Source organism: Suncus etruscus, chromosome 1 (genome assembly GCF_024139225.1).
Source record: "Suncus etruscus isolate mSunEtr1 chromosome 1, mSunEtr1.pri.cur, whole genome shotgun sequence".
Lineage (NCBI taxonomy): Eukaryota > Metazoa > Chordata > Mammalia > Eulipotyphla > Soricidae > Suncus > Suncus etruscus.
In genome coordinates, this window is record NC_064848.1 from 194,895,194 (window position 1) to 194,919,515 (window position 24,322).

A 24,322-nucleotide genomic window follows, 5' to 3' on the forward strand; every position below is an offset into this window, starting at 1 on the left:
TTGGGCTCCATGCGGCCCAAAGATCCAAAAGCCGGCCAAGAGACAAAAAGGGGCCGAATCCCTTTCGTCCCAGGCTTATCTAACTTTTTCCCGACCCCTCCCAGGAATGGGAGGTCTTGCAGGTAGGGTCACACCTATTATCCGGTTCCCAAGACCCCTCCCAGAAAAGGGTGGGTCTTGGGGTACACCACAGGGGACCATATGGGACGCCGGGGGATCGAACCTCGGTCCGTCTCCTAGGCTAGCGCAGGTAAGGCAGGCACCTTACCTCCAGCGCCACCGCCCGGCCCCCTACTTTTTTTTCTTTTGGCATGCTGGGGTCATCACACATGTAAGGCCAGTGATCTGGACTGCTGAGCTATATTGTACTTCAACCTTATTGAGCAACCTTTGTTTTTAATTATTAAAATAATAATAAACATAATAAAATATTAATATATTTTAAAAAAATTTTTGGAGGAGGGCAGTTCACACCCAGCAACATTCAGGCTTACTCCTGGCTCTGCACTCAGAAATCAGTCCTATTGGGACCGGGCGGTGGCGCTAAAGGTAAGGTGCCTGCCTTGCCTGCGCTAACCTTGGACGGACCGCGGTTCGATCCCCCGGTGTCCCATATGGTCCCCCAAGCCAGGAGCAACTTCTGAGCACATAGCCAGGAGTAACCCCTGAGCGTTACTGGGTGTGGTCCAAAAACCAAAAAAAAAAAAAAAAAAAAAAGAAATCAGTCCTATTAAAAAAAATAAAAGAGGGGCTGGAGAGATAGCATGGAGGTAAGGCGTTTGCCTTTCATGCAGAAGGTCATCAGTTCAAACCCCGGCGTCCCATATGGTCCTCCGTGCCTGCCAGGAGCAATTTCTGAGCATGGAGCCAGGAATAACCCCTGAGCACTGCCGGGTGTGACCTAAAAACCACACACACACACACACACACACACACACACAAATTTGGTTCTGGCTTGTTCAGGGAACCATGTGGGGGGAGTGGTGCCCGGAATTGAACCCAGGTCGGCCTTGTGCAAATGCCCTACCTGCTGTGTTATTGCTCTGGCCCAGCTTAAGGAATTTTTATTTAAAATATAATAAGAGATAGCACAGTGGCATTTGCCTTGCAAGCAGCCGATCCAGGACCAAAGGTGGTTCAAATCCCGGTGTCCCATAGGGTCCCCCGTGCCTGCCAGGAGCTATTTCTGAGCAGACAGCCAGGAGTAACCCCTGAGCACCGCCGGGTGTGGCCCAAAAACCAAAAATAAATAAATAAATAAATATAATTTATAATCCAAATTTAGTTTTCTTACTCAGTTATTAATTCTGTTAAATTAGAACTGACATTCTGAACTATTCCACATTAAAGTATCACACAATTAAGGAAATTCTTTTACATTTTTGTTCTTCGCTGAAACTATTTTTTTTTTGCAATTGAGCAACTTTTAAAAAATTTAAAAAATCGGGGCTGGGGCCGGAGAGATAGCATGGAGGTAAGGCGTTTGCCTTGCATGCAGGAGGTCATCGATTCGAATCCCGGCGTCCCATATGGTCCCCCGTGCCTGCCAGGAGCAATTTCTGAGCCTGGAGCCAGGAATAACCCCTGAGCACTGCCGGGTGTGACCCAAAAAAACCAAAAAAAAAAAAAAAAAAAAAAAATCGGGGCTGGAGAGATATATGGAGATAAGGTGTTTGCCTTGCATGCAGAAGGATGGTGGTTCGAATCCTGGCATCCTGAGCCTGCCAGGAGTGATTTCTGAGCATAGAGCCAGAAGTAACCCCTGAACACTGCCAGATGTGACCCAAAAAACACAAACAAACAAACAAAACTTTAAAAATGTTTATGGGAGCTGGAGTGCTAGTACACTAAAGCATTTGCCTTAGATGACTCTGGTTTGTTCTTCAGCACTGTTTATGGCCCTCTCTATACTGCCAGGAGTGGCTCCTGAGCACTGTCAAACGTGCTCCTACCCCAAAACATTTATGGACTAAAGGTATATAGTTCAATGGTCTGAGAGCATGCTTTGCATGCAGGAGACCAAAGTTAGACTATATGGTTGCTGAGCAGAGTGGGAGTAGCCCCTGACCATTGCCAGGTGTGGCTGCAACAAACATACATACATATTCATCAACCAGGATTTTGTGGGGTAGGAGGTTGCCATCAGACTCCCTCTGACCCTTCCCCTTCCTCCTTACTCTCTGATCTCGCTGATGAAATAATTTCCTCTTCTCCCCAAGCTCTCTGGGTACTTTTATGAGAGAGTATTGACAACTCTGTTTTGTTTGGCAGATGATCACAGGAATGAGGACCTGTTACTCTTCCATGTCTGGGTCATTGCCTTTTAAACTACTGTAGTGGGTCTTAATGCACATCCTTCACTGAGGCTATAGAACTACATTGAACAAGTAGTGATTTGCCCAGACAGACTGAGGAGTGAAATTTGTGTGTGTGTGGGGAGGAATGTGTTAATTCATATATTGAAAGCATGACTATGCATGAGAGAGGAGTTCCGAGGAAGAGTGTGGGCCTTTCTTAGCCTGCCTCCTTAAAGACTGCTTAGCCTTTTTACTTTTGTCTTGCAGACCAGTTCTTCCCCTCACTCCGGGGTGTCCAGGCAGGTTCGGATAAAAGCTTCCCAGTCTGTGGGAGATATAAATACCATCTACCAACCTCCTGAGCCCAGAAGCAGGCACCTCTCTGTCAGTAAGTATTTCTCTTTTTTCCCCTCTTTTATCTAATTAACCTTCCTCCGATGATGTTCTAATCATGAGGGAGTTTATAATCTAATGATACAATAGTATAATCAAATTAGATTCCTTTAAATACCCTGAAAAAGTGTTCTCAAATATCTCTTTGAAGTCTCCAGCGGACTTCAGATTACACCCTGAATTTTTTTTGTGGGGGAAGGAGGTCACTCCCAGCACCACTCAGGAGTTACTCCTCGCTCTAAGCTCAGAAATTGCTCGTGGTAGGCTTGGGGGACCATATGGGATGCCAGGATCTGAACCACAGTCCTTCTGAATGCAAGGCAAACACCCTACCTCCATGCTATCTCTCTGGCCCCCTATACCCTGATTTTCTAAACATCTTTTCCCAAAGTACCTGAGAGGGGTTTAATTAGGAATCAGATTCAAGGGGCTGGAGTGATGGCGCAGTGGTAGGGTGTTTGCCTTGCCGCAGCTGACCCAGGATGTACCACAGTTCAATCCCCCAGCATTGCATATGGTCCCCCGAGCCAGGAGCGATTTCTGAGCACATAGCCAGAAGTAACCCCTGAGCATCACCGGGTATGGCCCAAAAGTAAAAAAAAAAACATAAAAAAATAGAAAACAAAAAAAGACGGAATCATATTCAAGTTCTGAGTTTTTTTTGTTTGTTTGTTTTTTGGTTTATTTTTGGGGGGGGGGCACACCTGGCATTGCTCAGGGGTTACTCCTGGCTGACTGCTCAGAAATAGCTCCTGGCAGGCACGGGGGACCATATGGGACACCGGGATTCGAACCAACCACCTTTGGTCCTGGATCGGCTGCTTGCAAGGCAAATGCCGCTGTGCTATCTCTCCGGGCACTCAAGTTCTGAGTTTTAACCTCAGACCTTTTGCTTATGGTTCCCAAGGAGGCCTTAAGCTTCAGGAAAGATGTTGACTAATGAAGCTCTTGGAGAGTGCAACTGAGTTGTTTGGAAGGATCAGGCATCAGAAAACATAGTATATACTATTGATAAATTAGAAAAAAGGCTGTGTAGCTGCAACCAGGCCTCTTCAGAAGAAGAATTTAAATCAGGTTTGTGTGTCTTACCAGATAATATTGTATTATTTTTGGGTCCCATTTCCTAAAGTCTGAGGAGAAAGTGCATTTCTTGAATTATGGAATTTGTGTCAAATATTCTTTCGATATCATGAGCTGAGCTTGGGGGAATCTAAGCATCAAGCCTCTAGTCAAATTTGTCTGTGATTATAAGGTCTCCTGAGGGAATAGCTGAAAAAATATTACAAGGTACTGGCTTTGCCCTCAGTGAGTAATTTCTGGAATCCAAGTAGTCTGCATTGCTAAGCTTTGTTCATTCTCTAACATTGTGGATAATTGTTGACTATATTTTCAGAAGTCTGTTTGAGGAGAAAGAGCCAACATCCAGCTAGGATATCTTATCCAGAGCATCTTGGGAGCTGGAGTGCAGCTATCCTAGACCCTGGGAAACTCAGCCAGCTTAACCTCACTTCCTATGTGGAGCCTCTGTGGAGACTAAGGGACTGAGGGACTGAGGGAGAGCAGCATTGTTTGTGGAGCAAGCAGTAAGGACTAAAATGAGGTTGTGATTGAGTTTCCTGCTCCTTCGTAAGAGCCTATGATTGTGTGGTGACAGGGGCTAACTGCTGAACCATTGTTGTAGGGAGTTGAGTGTGGAATTTCCTTGTCTGAGAAAGCTGAGGAATTAGAGTTCTATGATGGAATTCTATGAGGAATTAGACTTCTATTTATAGATAAATAGTTCCCTTTTATATAGAATGGACAACACAGCCTCTACATACACATAGCAGTCTCCCAGAATGCATCTATAGATGCTGGGTTCTTTCACAAGCATCATGGATCAGAGTGTGAGCTGAGATTAATGTTACAATGAAGCAAAGTGGAAGGGTGAGAGTGTCTCAGCACAAAAGAGACATTAACCGGGGCCGGGCGGTGGCGCTGGAGGTAAGGTGCCTGCCTTACAAGCGCTAGCCAAGGAACGGACAGCGGTTCGATCCCCCGGCGTCCCATATGGTTCCCCCAAGCCAGGGGCGATTTCTGAGCACGTAGCCAGGAGTAACCCCTGAGCGTCAAACGGGTGTGGCCCAAAAACCAAAAAAAAAAAAAAAAGAGACATTAACCAATTCTGCTCAGAACTTTGGAGAATTACAGCAGAGGTAGCATCTGAACTGATGCCTGAAGATTTACTAAGTATAAACATGAATAATCCAAGTACAGGAAAAAATATTTGCAGTTACTTTGAGAGAGGTGGTAGGGTCCAAGAACCTCACCTGATTTGGTGTGTGCTGGGTATAGTGGATGTTACAAGAAAGGTGGACAGACTTTTCCAGCACTACTGTAGAGACAAGGCATGGCAAGTTGATTTCTATTAGAATGACCTGGGAAGGTTTCTTCTGGAACAAAGATATTTGAGTTAGATCTTCAGAGCTATGAAGGATTTCCAGAGGTATGACTGACGGGAGGCCTTTAGAGAACGAGAAAATAAAATTTGGAGATATTTCAGTAATATTGGAGATAGAGAAAAAATATTTGGAGATAGAGAAATTAGAGAAAAATATTAGAAAAAATAGAGAAAGCTAAGACAGGACGCTCAATTTCTGAAGTACTTTACCTGCACTTGGGTTTATTTAGTAGGCAATGGGAAGACTGAAATCTTTGCCCCTTTAGCCTATCTCCTCAATACTGCTTATCGCATTATTTTGTTATCTCCTTGTTTTCTCTATAAAACTTATGTTCTTTCATCCAAGAATTGCCAAATGTTTTCTTTGCTCCAGAAACCTGGGAAGCCAAAAGGAGAGAGCTCTTTACAGATATGTGGGAAACAAACATTTACTGTCATGATGAAATTAACACATATGAATGTGGATGGGTATTATGTAAGAGATATAAGGAAGAGAATTGCAGGCATAGAGAGGTACATGTGGAGATCCTGGTGGTGGCAGAGGTACTCTGAGAAACAGAAATTAGTCCTCAGGACTCAAAAAATAAGAACAGGATGGAGTGATGGGGTGGAGTGTTATTACAGCAGGTAAGGTTATATGCTTTGCATACAACTGTATGCAATTTCACACAAGAAATCAGACAGAGTAATGGGGAAAAGAGCATTTTGGCTAGGGGTTGTTGAGCAGCTTCTTGGATCTTAGCCAATCTTCTCTTTTCTGCTGCTTTCCCTGCCACTTTTATTAGCCAGAGTTTAGCATAAATCACCCGAGAGTCAGGGTTAACATATTTAACGTGTGCTAATTAACTCAGAGAAGGTGAAAGGAGGGGCCGGAGAGATAGCACAGCTGCATTTGCCTTGCAAGCAGCCGATCCAGGACCAAAGGTGGTTGGTTTGAATCCCGGAATCCCTTATGCCCTGTGCCTGCCAGGAGTGATTTCTGAGCAGATAGCCAGGAGTAACCCCTGAGTACTGCCGGGTGTGGCCCAAAAACAAAAACAAAAAAAGGTGAAAGGAGAAAGTAAAATTATTTTATAGGTGCATGACAACAACAGCTTACCTGGTTTTGATCCGCAGCATTTTATATGGTCCCTGAGACCACCAAGAGTGGTACCAGACTGCAGACCTAGGAGTAATCCCTGAGCACTGATGGGTGTGGCCATCTCCTTCAAAGAACAGGATGGACTGCAATTGCAGTGAGAAAAATTTAATGAAAATATTAATTGGGAGAGGCTGGAGAGATAGCACAGCAGTAGGGTGTTTGCCTTGCATATGGCCAACCTGGGACAGACCCGTGCTCTATTTTTGGCATTCCATATGGTCCCCCGAGCCTGCCAGGAGCAATTTCTGAGTGCAGAGGTAGGAGTAACCCCTGAGCACTGCCAGATGTGGCCCCAAAAACAATAATAATAATAATAATAAAAGTTAATTGAGGAAGGCATCACCCAGTAGTACTGGGAAATTCTTGCAGCTCTATGCCCAAGAATCTCTTTTTTTTTTTTAAACATTTTTTTAAAATTTATTTAAACACCTTAATTACATACATGATTGTGTTTGGGTTTCAGTCATGTAAAGAACACCACCCATCACCAGTGCAACATTCCCATCACCAATGTCCCAAGTCTCCCTTCTCCCCACCCGACCCCCGCCTGTACTCTAGACAGGCTCTCCATTTTCCTCATACATTCTCGTTATTAGGACAGTTCAAAATGTAGTTATTTCCCTAACTAAACTCATCACTCTTTGTGGTGAGCTTCCTGAGGTGAGCTGGAACCCAGTATACACTCGACCCAGGTTTGGTCCTCAGCAAACCATATGGTTCCCTGAGTGCAGAGGCAGGAGTACTTTCTGAGCATCACCAGGTGTGACCCCAAACAAAAACAAAATAAAAAAAAAAGGAAAAGGAAAGAAAAGGAAATATGAAGAGAAAAGAGTCAAAATTAAAGCACAAGAAACTAAGGCTGGGGAGAGGACTCAAAGGATTGGGAGCATTTTCTTTTGTCTCTGGGAATGCTGAGTTTGATTTCTATTACTGCATAGTTCCCTAACACCTCCAGGAGTGACTTCTGAGCTTTGAGTCAGGAGTAGTCCCTAAGCATTGCTAAGTGTGACTTTAAAGCCCTTTCCAAAAACAAAGAAACACAAGGAACTAGAAGTCCAAGCAGTCCATGTGGAATTGAAGGAAAAGTCTCTGATTTCCAAAGCTCAGTGATTTAACTATCATCAGTTTTTTGTCTTTCTCCCTATGATCACTAGCAGGCCTAGGATTATTTAGTGAGAGAATGTATTATGCAGGTCATTCAACAACCAAGTATGCCGGTGTGTTTTAGATATACTTCTACTTTCCTTTGAAGTACTTCTTCCTTTTCCTTTTCTCTTTTTTTCTTTTGGTTTTTGGGCCATACCCGGCAGTGCTCAGGGGTTACTTCTGGATTTGCGCTCAGAAATCGCTCCTGGCAGACTCTGGGGACTATATCGGATGCCAAGGATCAGCATGGGTCAGCCATGTGCAAACCAAATGCCCTACCTTGTGCTATCACTCTGGTTCCTTCCTTTAAATTGAAAATCTGCCTTCTCTCTAGTATTGTTCTCTTGAATAAGAGATAACATCTTCCATATGGTAGTTCTTTATTTTATATCAGCTATCATGTTCCTTTTTTCTAACACATTACCAAGACTTCCTTTTCTTTTTTTTAGGGTCTATTAAACTAGGTCATGCTGAAAAATTCTTTGATAAAGAATTAACCCACAGGAAAGACCTCCAGGTAAAGCAAATGGCACTCTACAGCAGGAAGTCTTTACCTTTAGAAATTCTGCTCACTTGGATGCTGAACTCAAATATCATTTATTCTTTGATACATTAGATGGTGCCCTCAAGCCAGGTAGACCGAACTGGAGAACTTATTTCAGTCACATTCTGACTTCTGTTTAGTCCATTTTAAAAGTGCATTTGCCTTGCTTTGTTCCTTGTCTCACAGTAAGACTAGCAGATTGCAACTCCTGGGGAATGGGTAAGGCTATCAGTTCTCTCTGGGAGTTTGGCTGTGAAAGAAAACATTCCATCTGTAGGCTTCAGGGAGTGGCAGAAATGAGACCAGGGTACACTGAGACTAGTGATTCAAATGTGTTTATGAAGAGAGAATCAAAGATATTTGAGGAGATTGAGGTGAGGAGAGATCACAGGGAAGTTAACTTCTTCAGGGATGAATTTAGGAGTCTTAGTAGAAAACCTAGGCAAATGGGGGGGATGACTCTTCTCAGATGAAAGGAAGAAAAATGCAGAAAAAAGGAATGATGAAAGGATGAAATGATTTCTCAGTAGCACCCAGCCAGCGATACTGTATTGGACAGCTGCGCATAAAACAAACTTCCCTTCCTGTACAGATTGGGGAGAATGGAACCCAGACCTGCAGAGGCAGTGATTTAACTTCTTTCACATTCCTGGTTTCTCTTCTTCACTAGGAATTCTTCTATTATGTTAGAGGAAACCATAAACTGATCAGTGGAGGTAGCAACTTTAAAACAAAGTGGATATTTTGAAGGTTGACACACATAGAAGTTTTTATGGGATGAAAATGTTGAGAAGCTCTTCTGCATAGCCAGGTTTAATATAACTATATTGAGATATATCGGTTAAGCTGGGGCCAGAGCAATAGCACAGTGGGTAGGGCATTTGCTTTGCACACTGCCAACCTGGGTTCTATCCTTGGCATCCCATATGGTTTGAGTGCCAAGCCAGGAGTAACTCCTACACATGTCTGGGTGTGGCCCAAAAGCCAAAAAAAATTTTTATGGTTAAGCTTTTCCATTGTTTGGGGGGAGGGAAGAAATGAATTAAATTGATATATGGACAGTGGTGTAGTATCTTGGGCACTTTGGTGATGAAGGTTCAATAACTTTATACAGGCCGAAGAGATAGTATGGAGGTAGGGCATTTGCCTTACATGCAGAAGGAATGTGGTTCAAATTCTGGCATCCCGATATGGTTTCCTGATCCTGCCAGGAGTGATTTCTGAGCATAGAACCAGGAGTAACCCCTGAGTGCTGCCGGGTGTGATTACAAAATAAAAAACAAATAAAAAAAACTTTATACATGAAAACCATAGACATTAACATAACCATGCTACATAATATACAATAAAAATAGTTTTTGAAAGACTCTCTGCTGAGGGTCTAGGAATGACCTAGTGGTACAAGGCCTCCTAGCAAGGCCTTTGGCCCAAATTTGATTTCTAACACTGCCGCACATCACTAATTGCAAATAGCAGAGGTAATGCCATTGAGATCCCTGATGCCACAGCAAGAGTGTGACCTAACCATAGCCACACATGAATGAGCACAATACCCCCCGAAAATGTATGACCCCTGGTAAGCACTGCAACCAAGAAGTATGTGAGGATCATAAGAAATAACAATGAAGGGAAGGAAAGAGAGAAAAGATTTTCCATTAAGGAAAAAAAAAAAAAGATTTGATTCTTCCTCCATCTCATCTCTCCCAGCAAAGGAGAAAAATGATCGAGAGAAAATAGTTGATGGCCCAAAACAAGCTATCTCTTTGTACTTGCAGTGACCTGCGCATTAACACTGACCCGAGCCCTGGAACTCCCTGTGGAGGCAGCTTCCTGACTGCATCAGCTTCCTGACGGGAGTCTCTTATGAGAGAGGCTGGAATCTAAGAGTCTTTCAGCTTTGAGTCAGGATACACTCTAGTTCACCATATTGTGGGGTTTGAGTGTTCCTCTGACTGCCATTTTGGGTTGGGAGGCTAGCAGCAGAGAGCTGGTATGCCCCTGGATAAATGTGGGCAGCTTGCAGCGTACACCCATTCTCTTTCTCCTAATGTGCAGAATAATCCACTCTGGACACAAGATGACTCCTCTGCTCTTTTGCTAGAGTTGATGTGGGGGGGGGGGGGGAAATGACCTTCTGGCATAAATGGTCTAATGAAACTACACCAAGAGCAAACTGGGGTGCCAGGAAAAGAATGATGGTGCATACCTTTTAAGGTCTTAGACTGTCTTGATAACTTTGTGGTTTGTGTGTCTAACTTGTGCTATCCCTGGGTGAGTGTCTTATCCTATTCAGATCCATGGCTCACTTTTTCTTGACTGCTGATTTCTGTCTCATTGGCTCCCAGTTTCTGGAATGAAGATGAAAAACAAAACTGAAAATGCTCTGGAGCATTTCTGCCAACTCCTGGTTTTTCCATTCGCTTCCTCTGATAGCTATTGGTTTGGGGAGACTTCCTTTTCCTGCCCCAAGCTGTGGGCCTATGCACAATAGCCCCTGGCTTACTGCCCATCAGATAACAAGGCTGGCTCTCTACAAGCAGCAATGTGTATTGGAAAAAGTGAAAGTCTCTGGCTGGAAATAAAAGCTCAAAAAACCATTGCTATTTCCACACACACCCCCAAGGCCCTCTTGGGTCTATAGTTCTGGCCTCCTATGAGCTGGTCCCATCCCCTGGGCAAACCCAGGAGAGTTGATTGGCAGCTGAGAAGGAGAAAGTGGGTGTCAAGACAACCACTGATACTATATTCCAGATAAGTCTTAACCAAAAATATATTTTTAAATTTTTTATTTATTTAAACACCATAGTTTACAAAGTTAGTAAAATAGTTATTTCTGGCCTTCAATGTTTAGCACCAATTCTACCCCAATGTCCTCAGATTCCTACCCAATCCAAGTATGCCCATTGGTAAGCACAAAATAATTTACTATATATTGCATGTTGCAACTAAATGGCAATGGAATTGTTAAAGAAAATTAGCAGCAGAAAATATGTGAAAATTGTGATATCTCCCATTTGAGGTTATTAAATCATGCCTGAAGGTTTACTGAGCTGTTTGTGGCTAGTTATGCATTCTGTTTTATTTTTTAATTGAGCTTAGGTGAATTTTGTGGTTTTTTTTTTTTAAATCTAATCTGGTATATTCCTACTAGAGTGTCAATAATAACGAATTTGGAAGTGTAAGGCAGCCACATATATGACCATGTAGTACAGGAATTAGTTCCAGGAAATGTGGAGTTGGGCTGATGAGTTAACATGACAATAGCTGTGGCTTCTGGAGCTCCCAGAAGTGAAGTACAAAGGAGTTGAGGGAGACTACCTGATCCCACTCCAAGAAGACCCCAATGTTTTAAGTCCCCAAGCAGCATACCTGGAGTTTCTGTCTGTTATTGTCTCTGTAGAGATTAATAGTGGAGTGGTGAGGTTGGGCTGTTGATGTCACCACAGGTATTTTATATAAAAAATAAAGACCAGTGAGATAGCACAGCAGTAAGGCAATTGCCTTTCACGTGGCCGACCCAGGACGGACCCAGGTTCGATTCCTGTCATTCCATATGATTCCCTGAGCCTGCCAAGAGTGATTTCTAAGCACAGAGCCAGGAGTAACCCCTGAGCGTCTCTGGGTGTGGCCCCCAAACAAAAAAACCCAAAAAATTAAAAATAATTTATCCTCTCTGGTAATAATTTGGTCCAATGTCTGGGGTTTCATTAAAAAGATTTTCTTTCTCATCAGTCCTTTATAAGAAACATTTTTGTTTTTTTATTCTCGGTCAAATATATTATGTAATCTTTTTTACTCCAGAGACTACTTATCATTTGTTTAGGTGCATATAGTAGAATCTGCTCTAACTAGTTCACGGAAAAAACAGATTTGTGCATATTCAGGCTTATAGAAGAGAGAAACAGACTCTGGGGTAGAACAGACCACAGAACTACTTCCTCTTCCGTAATCAGGAAGCCTCCAGGTTCAGAAGTACAATGTCACTTTGCTCTGGTCCATACCATTTACATGAGTACGTGGGTATGCCTGCACCTCTCTCTGGCGATTATACGATTATGAATGTTGGAGCCAGATGTGGACCTCTGCTAATGCTGTGAAAGAAAAACTAAGTTTACTGCTAAGGAGCAGCAAAAATTGCAGTAAGTCATGTAAATGCCATACAACCATTTGATCTCCTAAACCTAAAGGGGGAAAGGTATCTTTAAATATAGCCTTAGGGCAGAAAAAAGATAGCTCCATAGGCTGAGTGCATGCTTTATATGTGGAGTCCTGGTTGTATCCCTAGTACCACATAATTCCCTGCCCCTCAGCACTACTGACAACCATCCCAAACATTGAATCATGAGTAATTTCTAAGTATTTCTAGGAATGAAAAGAAAAGAACAATTAACTGATTAGATTTTGAAGCCTAGGAAGACATCCTAGAAGGGTATGGTAGATAGATCTTGAGTCTAACCCATGATAACTGCCACATAAAAGGAAGTAAACAGGGCCGGAGAGATAGCATGGAGGTAAGGCGTTTGCTTTATATGTAGAAGGACAGTGGTTCAAATCCCAGCATCCCATATGATCCCCGAGCCTGCCAGGAGAAATTTCTGAGCATGGAGCCAGGATTGGCCCCTGAGCGCTGCCAGGTGTGACCACCCCCCCCCAAAAAAAGGGGAAATAAACAAGTGAAATTCTGCCATTTCTGCTATGGGGTTGTGTACCTATGCATTTATAATTTTATACATTTTTGGGGGGGGCCACACCCATTTGATGCTCAGGGGTTACTCCTGGCTAAGCGCTCAGAAATTGCCCCTGGTTTGGGGGGACCATATGGGACACCAGGTAAGGCAGACATCTTACCTCTAGCGCTACCTCACCGGCCCAATTTTATACATTTATAATTTCTTAAAAGGTTTTGGGGTAGATGTTTCTTCCTATCTTCGCAGGTCAGAAACTTGAGGTGAGAGTTTAAGTTATCTGCTAAAGAATGGCCATTTGCATTCCTATCCCCATAACTTAGACTGTGCTCATCGATTTTGGTTGCTGCTGCTGACAAAAGTTGGTTACTTTCGCAGAGGAGCTGGAGCGGAGGCGCAGCAGTAGGGTGTTTGCCTTGTATATGGCTGACCTAGGACCGACCTTAGTTCGATCCCCCAGCGTCCCATATGGTCCCCCAAGCCAGGAGTAATTTCTGAGCCCATAGCCAGGAGTAACACCTCAGTGTCACTGGGTATGCCCCCCCCCCAAAAAACAAACAAAAAACTTTCAAAGAACATGTGGGCAATCAAAATATGAGAAGAGAAAAAAACCTTATCGATAGCCAGAAGTGAGAAGCAGACATGAGGCTAAGGTTTATTTTATATTCCAAGGGTTAAATAGTGCTGAGGGCTTAAGAAAACCATTCTCTGTACACAATTACTCTAAAATTTTGTGCTGTGCCGGTAAGAATAATTACCAAGTATATGAGTCTTTCATATCTGGGCCCTTAGAAAATAAAGTAACTTTCTTGACCCACATTCCCTTTACTGGACAATGTAACTCTGAATTTGAGCGGCATGAAACAGCAGTATGTTTCCCATGCTTTGTCAAGAAGCCTCTCTTCCTCCTTCTGGGAGAAAGGAATCATATTTCTTGGAGAGGTGTAGAGGAAATCTTCATTCTCCCTTTGCAGTGCTCCTGGGTGGCATCTGGCTTAGCTAGAGTTCATGGAGAAGTCTTTTCTTCTACCAAAACTTTTTCAAACCTTCTGAAGATTGGCTTTTGTTGTTTGTCCAGTGAACTGAGAGAAGGAAAGATTCAGATGTTGTCTTCACCCTTGTCTTCTCTGTTCCTGGGGAACAGTGAAGACAGTCAAGAAACTCTGAGCCTGTTCCCTATCTCTAAAGTGTCACTTAATGATGTACAAATCATCTTCACATACTTATATAATTCAGTGATTTTTAAAATGACAAACTGCTTCTTTTAAAAATTAATATATTTGGAGGGCCAGAGAGATAGCATGGAGGTAAGGTGTTTGCCTTGCATGCAGAAGGACAGTGGTTCGAATACCAGCATCCCATATGGTCCCCCGAGCCTGCTAGGAACGATTTCTGAACATAGAGCCAGAAGTAACCCCTGAGTGCTGCTGGGTGTGACTCAAAAACCAAAAAGAAAAAAAAAAAAAACACAACATTTGGGGCACTGGAGCAATAGCACAGTGGGTAGGGCATTTGCCTTGCACACGGCTGACCCTGGTTCGATCCCTGGCATCTCATATGGTCCTCTAAGCCTGCCAGGAACGATTTCTGAGCGCAGTGCTAGGAGTAACCCCTGAGTGCCACCGCATGTGCCCCAAAAACATAGATAGATAGATATATAGATAGATAGATAGATATTTAATACAATAATGGTAAAGCATTTTCCTAGCTTGCAGCCTACCTGGGTTCAATCCCTGACATCCTATATGGTTCTTTGAGCACTGCCAAGAGCTCAGAATTACCCTAAGTATTGCCAGGTGTGGCCTCCCGCAAACAAAACAAAACAAAAATTAAAACAATGAACGTGCATATACATTGGCTTTTATATTCTTTAATTTGTAAGGTAGTTTAATTTCTGCCTATATTGTATTTCTTTTGAAAAAATGTAAGACTCTTAGTTTCCTCTTAAATCAGGGGTCTCAAACTCAATTTACCTGGGGGCCGCAGGAGGCAAAGTCGGGGTGAGGTAGGCCGCATAAGGGATTTCGCTTACCGAATATTCGCAATGAAAAATCGCATTAGTAAGAAAAAAAAATCGCAAAAAATCGCATTAAACATTTGCATGCCCCGAATGGAACTGCTCGGGGTATGCGAATGTTTAATGCGATTTTTTCTTACTAATGCGATTTTATAATCGCGAATACTGCGATATTTGAAGGCCGGCCGCGGGCCACAAAATGCTGTACGGAGGGCCCCAAACAGCCCGCAGGCCACGAGTTTGAGACCCCTGTCTTAAATACAACAAATATTTCTCTCTTGGGATTTGTGAAAGAATGAAATAAAATAACACATGTCAAAAGACCTTTCAGAATACATGATATTTTAGTAGGACTCAGAAAGATATTTGCCAAACTTTCACTGCAGGAATGTTGAAAGTCAAATGAGGTGATCACTATAAAAGTCCAACAAAATAAGTAAATGCATGATAATATTACTACTCTTAGCCAAGAAAGTTAAGAGTGAGGATGGAGTGGAGGGATGGATGTGGCCAGCTAGATGGAAGGACTTTCTTACCCAGTATGTATAGAGAGAACAGATAAAGCACAACATTGTCAGAAGAAAGGAGGCAGCAGAAGGAGATGGAGAGAAATGAGCAGGTGTGTGCAGGTGCCTCCCAGGACCCAAGCCCCAAGATGCTCCTAAACTCTACGTTCAAGGGAGCTGGATATTTCATTTTCCTGAGTTCTTCCTACAGTGGGTAGACGTGGTGCTTTATTGGGAAAAAAAATAAGAATGACATTATTAAATAAAAATTGTACTCAAGGGGCCAGAGAGAAAATATAGCAGGTAGGGTATTGGTACTTGCCAATATAGTTCCTTCCTTCCTTCCTTCCTTCCTTCCTTCCTTCCTTCCTTCCTTCCTTCCTTCCTTCCTTCCTTCCTTCCTTCCTTCCTTCCTTCCTTCCTTCCTTCCTTCCTTCCTTCCTTCGGGTGGGGGGGTCACAGCCGGCAGCGCTCTGGGGTTACTCCTAGCTCTACGCTCAGAAATCACCCCTGGCCGGCTCTGGAGACAATATGGGATGCGGGATTTGAACCACCGTCCTTCTGCATGGAAGGCAAATGAATGCCTTACCTCCATGCTATCTCGCGGGCCCCACCAATCTAGTTTCAATTCCCAACATCACTTATGGTTCTCTGAGCGCAACCAGGTGTAGCCTTCTGCCACAACCAGCTATGTTGGTCTGGACTTGTCAGGGAATTCTCGGGATCCCCTCAGGAAAGTGGGCCACAGATTTCTCGAAATGATGAATAGCAGAAGCCTCACTCAGTTGTGTGGGAGAATTTTTGTTCTGACTTTATGGAAAATACAAGGGGTATATAAACTGGATTTTTGCCAGTTAGTTTTTTGTGGTATGTAAAGAAAACGAAAACTCACACTTGTTTCTTTACAAAGTCAAACATATCTCTCTTGTAAGCTTTATCAGTACACACTGTTTGACCTTCAAAACAATTGTCTCATGAATAGATACCCTTCAATTAAAGAGCCCAGAGACTTCCCTGGGATCAAAAGCGAGCAAAATTTAACATCCCAAAGTTACTTCTCTCTGGCCAGGAGCTAAGTGTCAATTCTTTTTTTTTTCTTAATAATATTATATTTATACACCTTGATTACAAACATGATTGTGGTTGGGTTTCAGTCATGTAAAGAATCCCCCATCACCAGTGCAACATTCCCATCACCAATGTCCCAAATCTCCCTCCTCCCCACCCCTACTTCCCCAACCCCGCCTGTACTCTAGACAGGCTTTCTATTTCCCTCATACATTCTCATTGTTAGGATAGTTCTCAATGTAGTTATTGCTAACTGTCAATTCTGATGTAGATTAAAGGATTAGCAAGATGCCAGGTTTTCCTATCAAGGTTCCTTTCACCTGAGGGAACAGGTTTTTTGCTTTTAGGGCTTTCCGCAGCTAACTCACTTCCTGAGTCTGACTAACACAGTTTTGAGTAAAAAGGACAAAAAAGAGGCAAGCTTATTTGAAAGAGATCTTTACCGGTTAAAGCTTTCTTAACAACCCATTGCTATTTCCAGGCCAAACCTTGGATGTTTATATCCCAGGTAAAAAATTAGCAAGTTATTCGGAGTCCCTTAGATATGTCCCCAAACAAACATTTCTTTCATCTGAGAGAGCAGTCTGCTTAACCTACAGGACTTTCTTTAAAAGACTATGAGAATCACAAAGTTGTTTATATGTTTCTCCTGGTGCTGAATTTTCCAGGTAAAGAGAAATTTAATCTAGGCTACGTTTGCCTGTACTAATCTTTCATCTGGAGGTAAATCCTTAAACATATACATACATAATACAGCAGAAGGGAGATTCATATTAGGCCAAATACATGTTTGCAGCGAAGTTTGAGAAATACTACCCTCACTGTCAGGGAAGCGACCTCTCTTTGAAATTTGGCCATCTATCTATGCTGGTAGGGGGAGGCCTCAGCGGACCTTCTGATAATATGCTTCCCTTAAACTGTGGGGGTGATATTGCCCCTTTTTATTTTTTAGAAGAATAGTTGCAATCTCAGTTTTAAGCTCCCTAGCTGTGGAGAAAATCAATCTGATAAGGAGTGGGAAACAACAGCACCAAGAAGTACCCTGCAGGGGCCGGGCGGTGGCGCTGGAGGTAAGGTGCCTGCCTTGCCTGCGCTAGCCTAGGACGGACCGAGGTTCGATCCCCCGGCGTCCCATATGGTCCCCCAAGAAGCCAGGAGCAACTTCTGAGCGCATAGCCAGGAGTAACCCCTGAGCCTCACAGGGTGTGGCCCAAAAACCAAAAAAAAAAAAAAAAAAAAAAAAAAAAGAAGTACCCTGCAATTCGATCCCAGCCATAACTATCCAGTGGGGCCAGTTGACAGGGTTCAAATGCTGTAAATTTGTCCACATTCCTTCAGACAATTGATCAATATCTGTTGTGTCTAAGTGTGACTTACTAGTAATAGTTATATCCTATTGAAGCTGTTTTATATCTGAGGATATAGCATTACACCATACACCCATTAATGGGTTTTCCTTGCAACGGATTGTAGGGATAAGGTGTGACACAAAAATATTTATATTTATAATGATATCTAACTTTTGGTAGATAATTCCTGTTCAAACAGAGCAAGAGAAAATTTTCTAAAGAAGTCATTTATATAAGATGTACTATGTACTTCCTGAACTAGAGCTGTGGTGGATACAGCAGAGATGTACAGATGGTAATTAAGTCTGTTATCTCTAAAGTTAAGATTGAAGGGGCCGGAGAGATGGCATGGAAGTAAGGCATTTCCCTTGTATGCAGAAGGACGGTGGTTCGAAATCCCGGCATTCCCTTGTGGTCCTCCGAGCCTGCCAGGAGGGATTTCTGAGCCTAGAGCCAGGAGTAACCCCTAAGCGCTGCTGGGTGTGACCTCCCCCCAAAAATAATAAAATTAAGGTTGAAACATGTTACCCCTCTCCCAACTTCCAGCTTACCTTAACTGTATAGGAGACCCTTCCACAGCTTAGAGTTGGTAATTGTTAATCAAGAAGGGCCTGGGGAGAGGGGGGAGAGGCAGACTCCGCCGAGGGAGAGATCAGAGACAGGTTGGATGCAGGAGCAGGCAAAAGGCCATGTGAAGAATATGCAACTTGTAATAAAGCCGATGTCTCCTGAAACTTCATCTGACTGTCTGTGGATCATTTCTTCATTGTCACTCTGAACCAACCATGGGCCTAAGGGGCTGTAGGTGCTGGGCCGGGCTGAGAAAGGCCTCACCATCCATCCATGCACCACTGGGACTTTATAATTAATAATTAATGCCACAGATACAGACCTCTTAGGTCTGGCTAGTGCATCTATTCTTTTTAAAACCATGATGGCTGAATTATACCAATAATTATCTATTTTTACAGGGACCATAACATAGGCTGATTGTTTTAGTAGTATAAAGATTGAAAACTTATTCGCCACTGAGGAGTCAATACGATTAGTTAAAACACATTTTTTTCCAGGAGATGTTATAAGAAGCAAAATATGGAGTAATGCTAACATCTTCCACTCTTGCCTTTAAACAAGCCTCTTAGGAAGGTCAGTGGGTTTTGACTGCTGTCCTCCTTTCCTGTTTAGAACTATATTGGCAGCTGCTATTAAACTATATAGGCTTGGGAAAAAGTCAATTGTGAGGAGATACACTAAGATACAATAAGGTATCACTAAGGTACACTGGGACTCACCCATCCTGAAGCAAACCATCATTGAATAGGAGACTAACTAGAAGGCTTATGACTATACTTACAAGCATTACTTCTAGCTACAGGACATGAGCATTCTTTCTTTGGTACAGGAATTTACCCTGATCTGGGGATGGAACAGAAAAATAGGGAAAAAAATTTATATTCAAGGAGATTGTTTTTTGTTTTGTTTTGTTTTTGTGAGGGGAAGTCCATACCTGGCAGTGCCCAGGACTGTTCCTAGCTTTGTGCTTAGGAACGACCTCTGACATTGCTCAGGCACCATATGTAGTATCGGGTTCAAATTGTGATCAACCACACCACATGCAAGAGAAGTGCCTTGATGCCTATAGTATCTCTCTAGTCTCTCAAGGGTTGGTTGTTTTTTTGGTTTTTGGGCCAAACCCGGCGGTGCTCCTGGGTTTTTGCTCAGAAATCGCTTCTGGCAGGCTTGGAGGCCATATGGGATGCCAGGGATTGAACCCTGGTCCGTCCCCGGTCACTGCGTACAAGGCAAATGCCCTACTGCTGTGCTATCACTCCAGCCTCAGGTTTAGATTATAAGGAGGGGGTGTGTGTAGGGACATTTTTCAGTGGCTGAGTACATCTGTTTTGGGAGCATGAGTTCATCCTCAAATGCCACTACATATGCCAAGTGCAGACCTGCAGTTCTCCTGTCTCTGATCTGCACTGGGACCAAAGAGTGCTGTGGCCCAGTGTGCCACACTATGAAATGTCTAAGCACCACAGCCAGATGTGTGTGGCCCCTAGTTACTGTGACAGCAACAGGAAAGGGAAGGAACCCCTTACTCCCCAAACTACAAACAAAAACAGCTGCTGCTTACCAGCCTAACGTGGTTGAATAGGGTTTATCCGAGATCATGCTTGATGTGTGCAAGTGTTTACCTCTCCAGGATCTTACTAAGAAAAGCCTTAGGGCCTTGCAAAGTTTCAGTGGCCATGAGCCTTCCAAGTCACATCCCTAACTTCTAGACTGGTGTCTTTGTGCTGGTCCTCTCAGGACACACATCCTGGACTTAGTGATCAAAGGTCTTATTTCTCTGTTCTAGATTCCCAGAACCCTGGGCGAAGCTCACCTCCTCCAGGCTATGTTCCTGAAAGACAGCAGCGAATTGCCCGGCAAGGATCCTATACCAGCATCAACAGTGAGGGGGAGTTCATTCCCGAGACCAGCGAGCAGTGCGTGAGTGTGTGGGGCAGGGTATCTGTGCCTTGGGGAGAGTCATTTCAAGGTTATAATGGGCACAAATATGAGACCCGAGTTGAACACATGCAAGGCAAGTGCATTTGATGTGTTGGGAGCTGTTCTTTTCCATATTGATTTATTCATTCTGGAAAATATGAATCATTCACTCTGGAAAACTTACCAACATTTTGTTTTGCATTATTTTGGGATTGCATCCAGTGATACTCAGGGGTTTACTCCTGTCTCTGCACTCAGGAATCACTCCTGGTGGGCTCAGGGAATCATATGGGATGCTAAGAATCAAACCCATCAGTCACATGCAAAGCACGCTCCTACCTGCTGTGCTATCACTAGATCTTCAGATTTGCATTTTTATTTTATAATTAATTTACCTTGATTGCTTGAGAGATAATATAGGGGATAAGGTGCATGCCATGTATGCAGCCAACCCCAGTTCTAACTCCAACACTACATATGGTCCCTAAGGACCACCAAGTTCTGTTCTCCTTTCCCATATAATAATATGTAACCCATAACATTTGAAAATGTGGGTGAGAGAGGGGGTAGGTTACTTGCTTTGCACACAGACGATCTGAGTTTGAGCGCTGGTACCTCTGTTGTTCTACCTGAGTTCACCAGGAATGATATCTGAGCAGAGAGCCAGGAGTAAGCCCAGACCACAGGCAGGTATGGCCCCAAAATCAATAAAATAAAATATAATGTGGGTATGTAATGATTCCCTTAGAAGCTCAGATAATGAAGTCTCTGATAATAAAGAAAATTGCAAAATGAAGGCAAGATTAGTTGGAGAACAAGCTATTCTGAAGGCCTGTGCACTCTGCCTTTGATTGAAGAATAGAGAAACATTTTAAATGATGTCTGTACTTATCCCTCAGCATGAAGAACCAGAAACCTGGGAAGCTTTTGTTCTGTGCCAGCTACCCACCGCATAGTTTCATAACTTTCTAAGCCTAACCATTATAGACCTGCAGTGACTTATCAGTGCAATGAGGACAGTGCTCATCTTTGTAACATAGCTATTGGATGTAAACTGAAGGATTGTGGTCCTACTCACATGGAAGTCTCTGCAGAGTATTGCCAGTTCCAGCACCAGGCTCCAGCATTCATGAGCCAAAAAAAATGCCAACAAAAGAAGCAAAGTCTCTGCTTGCTTTCCTGGCAGGGTTCCTTGGGATGCTAGCCAGGCATTTTTCTGTCCTGGAAACTTGCCTTTCAAACTACAGAGGAGAATGGTACCTTTCTAGCCTTTTTTGCCATCTTTCTCACTGCAGACAGAGAAAGGGCACTTTCATACTTTGATAGGAACATTAGCTGGCCCTGAGGCCTGGGGTCACTTAGCAGAAATTTTTGACTGGAGCTGAAGTAGTGTTGCATGGTTTATCTTACAGGTACTGGATCCTCTGAGCAGTGCAGAAAACTCCTTATCAGGAAGCTGCCAGTCCTTGGACAGATCAGCAGACAGGTAGGGGATTGTGGCTGGTATGGGGCTTAATGCCCCAGTTTTGGGAACTGCTGGTTCCATGGTTGAAAAAATAGAATTGAACTATTATCTGTGTTTCTGATCTAGGCTGGTTTGCAGGCCTAGGAATTAAACATCATATTTTTTGGAAAGAACTTCTGGCTGGGATTCCTAGCCTTCATGCACAGAATATTGTATTGTGCTTATGTAATTAAATGAATGTAGCTCACATTTATTAAATACTTGCTCTCTTGTTCCAAGGGCTTAATGTGCTTTGATTTTCCACATGTTATACGCTGCTCTTGACTTCATTGCTGTTACTTGGATAAGAAGCAGTGTACCTAAATTTTTTTTTGGAAAATGGACTTATATTACCTATAGGTTTTCTTTGGAGGGGAGTTATTGGGAGGGTTTGAGTCATACCAAGCAGTGTTCAGGGGCTAGTCCTGGCTTTAGCTCAGGAGTAACTGCTGGTGGTGATGCTCAGTGGGCACAGGGATTAAACTGGGGATGGAGGGATGCAAAGCAGGCAAGTACCTTAACCCCTGTTTCATCTGTCTAACCCAGATTGACTTGTTTTTATTTTTTGGTTTTTGGGTCACACCCGGCAGCGCTCAGGGGTTACTCCTGGCTCTATTCTCAGACATCACTCCTGGCAGGCTCAGGGAACCATATGGGATGCTGGGAATCGAACCACCGACCTCTGTATGCAAGGCAAATGCCTTACCTCCATGCTATCTCTCTGGCTGACTTTTGTTTTTAATCTAGTAATTCTAACTTTAATCTAGTAATCTAGTAATTGTGGAATAAAAAATGGGAGATGGGACTGAAGAGATAAGTCAATAGACAAACACATGCTATATATTCAGGAGACCTAGATTGATCCTTGGCACAACATGGTCTCCTGAGTAACTCCAGAAACAAATCCTGAACACTGAGCCAGGACTAGCTACTGAGTATGGCTGGGTTTGGCTTAAAAATAAAAAGGCAAAACAAAACAAAAAATAAAATTTCCTACCTGCTTACCATGTAATCTTGTTACAGTTTGCAAGGAAAAAGTACCATGTTGAGAGTTGACTTTGGCACTGATCCCAGCCACACTCCCATCTTGACCTTGTTATGCCAAGTGCATGTTTAATCCTAGCATAGGACTTTGAGGAGGCTGTGGATCCAGGTTTGCCGCTGGCCAAATTTGTAGTGCATCTCTCCAAACAGATTGGAACACTGCTGAGTGCTGTCTTCCTTCTAGATGTCATAGGGCACAGCCCTAGTTATATGTTGGCATCCAAGTCACAGCCCCGTTGTGAGCTTGCTGTCCAATCAGGAAAGCAAGAAAGTGTAGAAATAAGTGCCAGGAACATTTGCCAGTGTCTAAGGGTTTGCTTGGCCAGGGAAAGGACTGACTCTCACTTTCGGCTCTAACCTAAGCTTTGTGGTGAGGGTTTGGGTGGGACATGGGGCAGTATTGTAGAGGTCTGGTAGTTAGAAAGTGAAGCACAGACAGCCTCAAGAGTTTCTCACTGTGGGGCCGGAGAGATAGCATGGAGGTAAGGCATTTGCCTTGCATTCAAAAGGATGGTGGTTCGAATCCAGGCATCCCACATGGTATCCTGAGCCTGCCGGGGGCGATTTCTGAGCATAGAGCCAGGAGTAACCCCTGAGCACTGCTGGGTGTGACCCCAAAACAAAGATATTAATAAATAAAAATCTCTCAGAAGATATTAATGTATAAAAGGCAGGCACCTTACTTGGGTACTTGGAAGGATGTTTAAATTAATCCACTTGATTTTTAGGTTTTGCCTCTAACCCTAAATTAAACCCAGTAATGTGAACTTATTGACACCTGACCTAATTTAGTCCCCAGGATTTCATTTTCCTTTCATGGGCTGTAGAACCAGGTAGACCTGGATCCTAACTCTGCGAGATACTATAGTTGAGCGAGGACTGTAGGAATCATTGTGTAGAGCATCTGTTATGGGTGCAAATGAGAAATTAGAGTCTGCCTGGGTATGCTGCTGCCTACTTAGTGATTTGTTTATTTCAGCCCATCTTTCCGGAAATCTCGAATGTCCCGAGCCCAGAGCTTCCCAGATAACAGACAAGAATTCTCAGGTTTGTTCTCAGATCTGGATGAGCACTGTAGGGTGTGTGGGTCAGTGGGTGGGTCATGCAAGCATTATGTCTTTTTGGATGAATGGTATTGGGAAAGGCCACACCCAGCACTGATGGGGATTTCTCTTCAGACTGCTTGGGTTAATATGTGGTAGTCTCATATAAAGCATGCCCTAATCCATTGAGCTATCTTTCTCATCTGGTGTTCTGCTTCTGATTGAAAATTTTCTGGTTGAAAATCCTGGCTAGATCTTCTCAGCTTTGCTATTCTGAGGTCTCTGGAGGCCTTAAGTGTCTGGAGGACTTAAATGTCTGATCCTTGTTGATCTACCCAGATCCCAGTGATTCATTCTCCTCTGTCTCACTTAGATCGAGAAACCCAGCTCTATGACAAAGGGGTCAAAGGTGGAACCTACCCCCGGCGCTACCACGTGTCTCTCCACCACAAGGACTACAATGATGGTGAGTGTGTTCCATCCAGCCCCCGGCTGACTACCTCAGGGAAAGTATGGTTAGATCTCTACCCAAGCTACTGCAAGTGAGTGAGCCGTAGGCATCCCAATGCTGTATTTCCTTTCTTCCTGAGGAATGGAGCCCTGGATCTTAGGTACTACTTGCAGGAAGGAAAAGAAAATAGCAGTCTGGTAT

At 43.4% G+C, this 24,322-nt stretch overlaps 1 protein-coding gene across 2 annotated transcripts in view; it reads left to right on the forward strand.

Annotated features, from left to right (window-relative positions):
- MAP3K3 (mitogen-activated protein kinase kinase kinase 3) overlaps positions 1-24,322 on the forward strand; it is an 80,200-nt gene that overhangs the window by 50,417 nt on the left and 5,461 nt on the right. For both annotated transcript variants that reach the window (XM_049779246.1, XM_049779237.1), the window contains 5 exons: positions 2,565-2,685; positions 19,946-20,079; positions 21,492-21,565; positions 23,607-23,674; positions 24,044-24,136. In XM_049779246.1, coding sequence (XP_049635203.1) covers positions 2,565-2,685; positions 19,946-20,079; positions 21,492-21,565; positions 23,607-23,674; positions 24,044-24,136 — 490 coding nt within the window. The remainder of the gene's footprint in view (positions 1-2,564; positions 2,686-19,945; positions 20,080-21,491; positions 21,566-23,606; positions 23,675-24,043; positions 24,137-24,322) is intronic.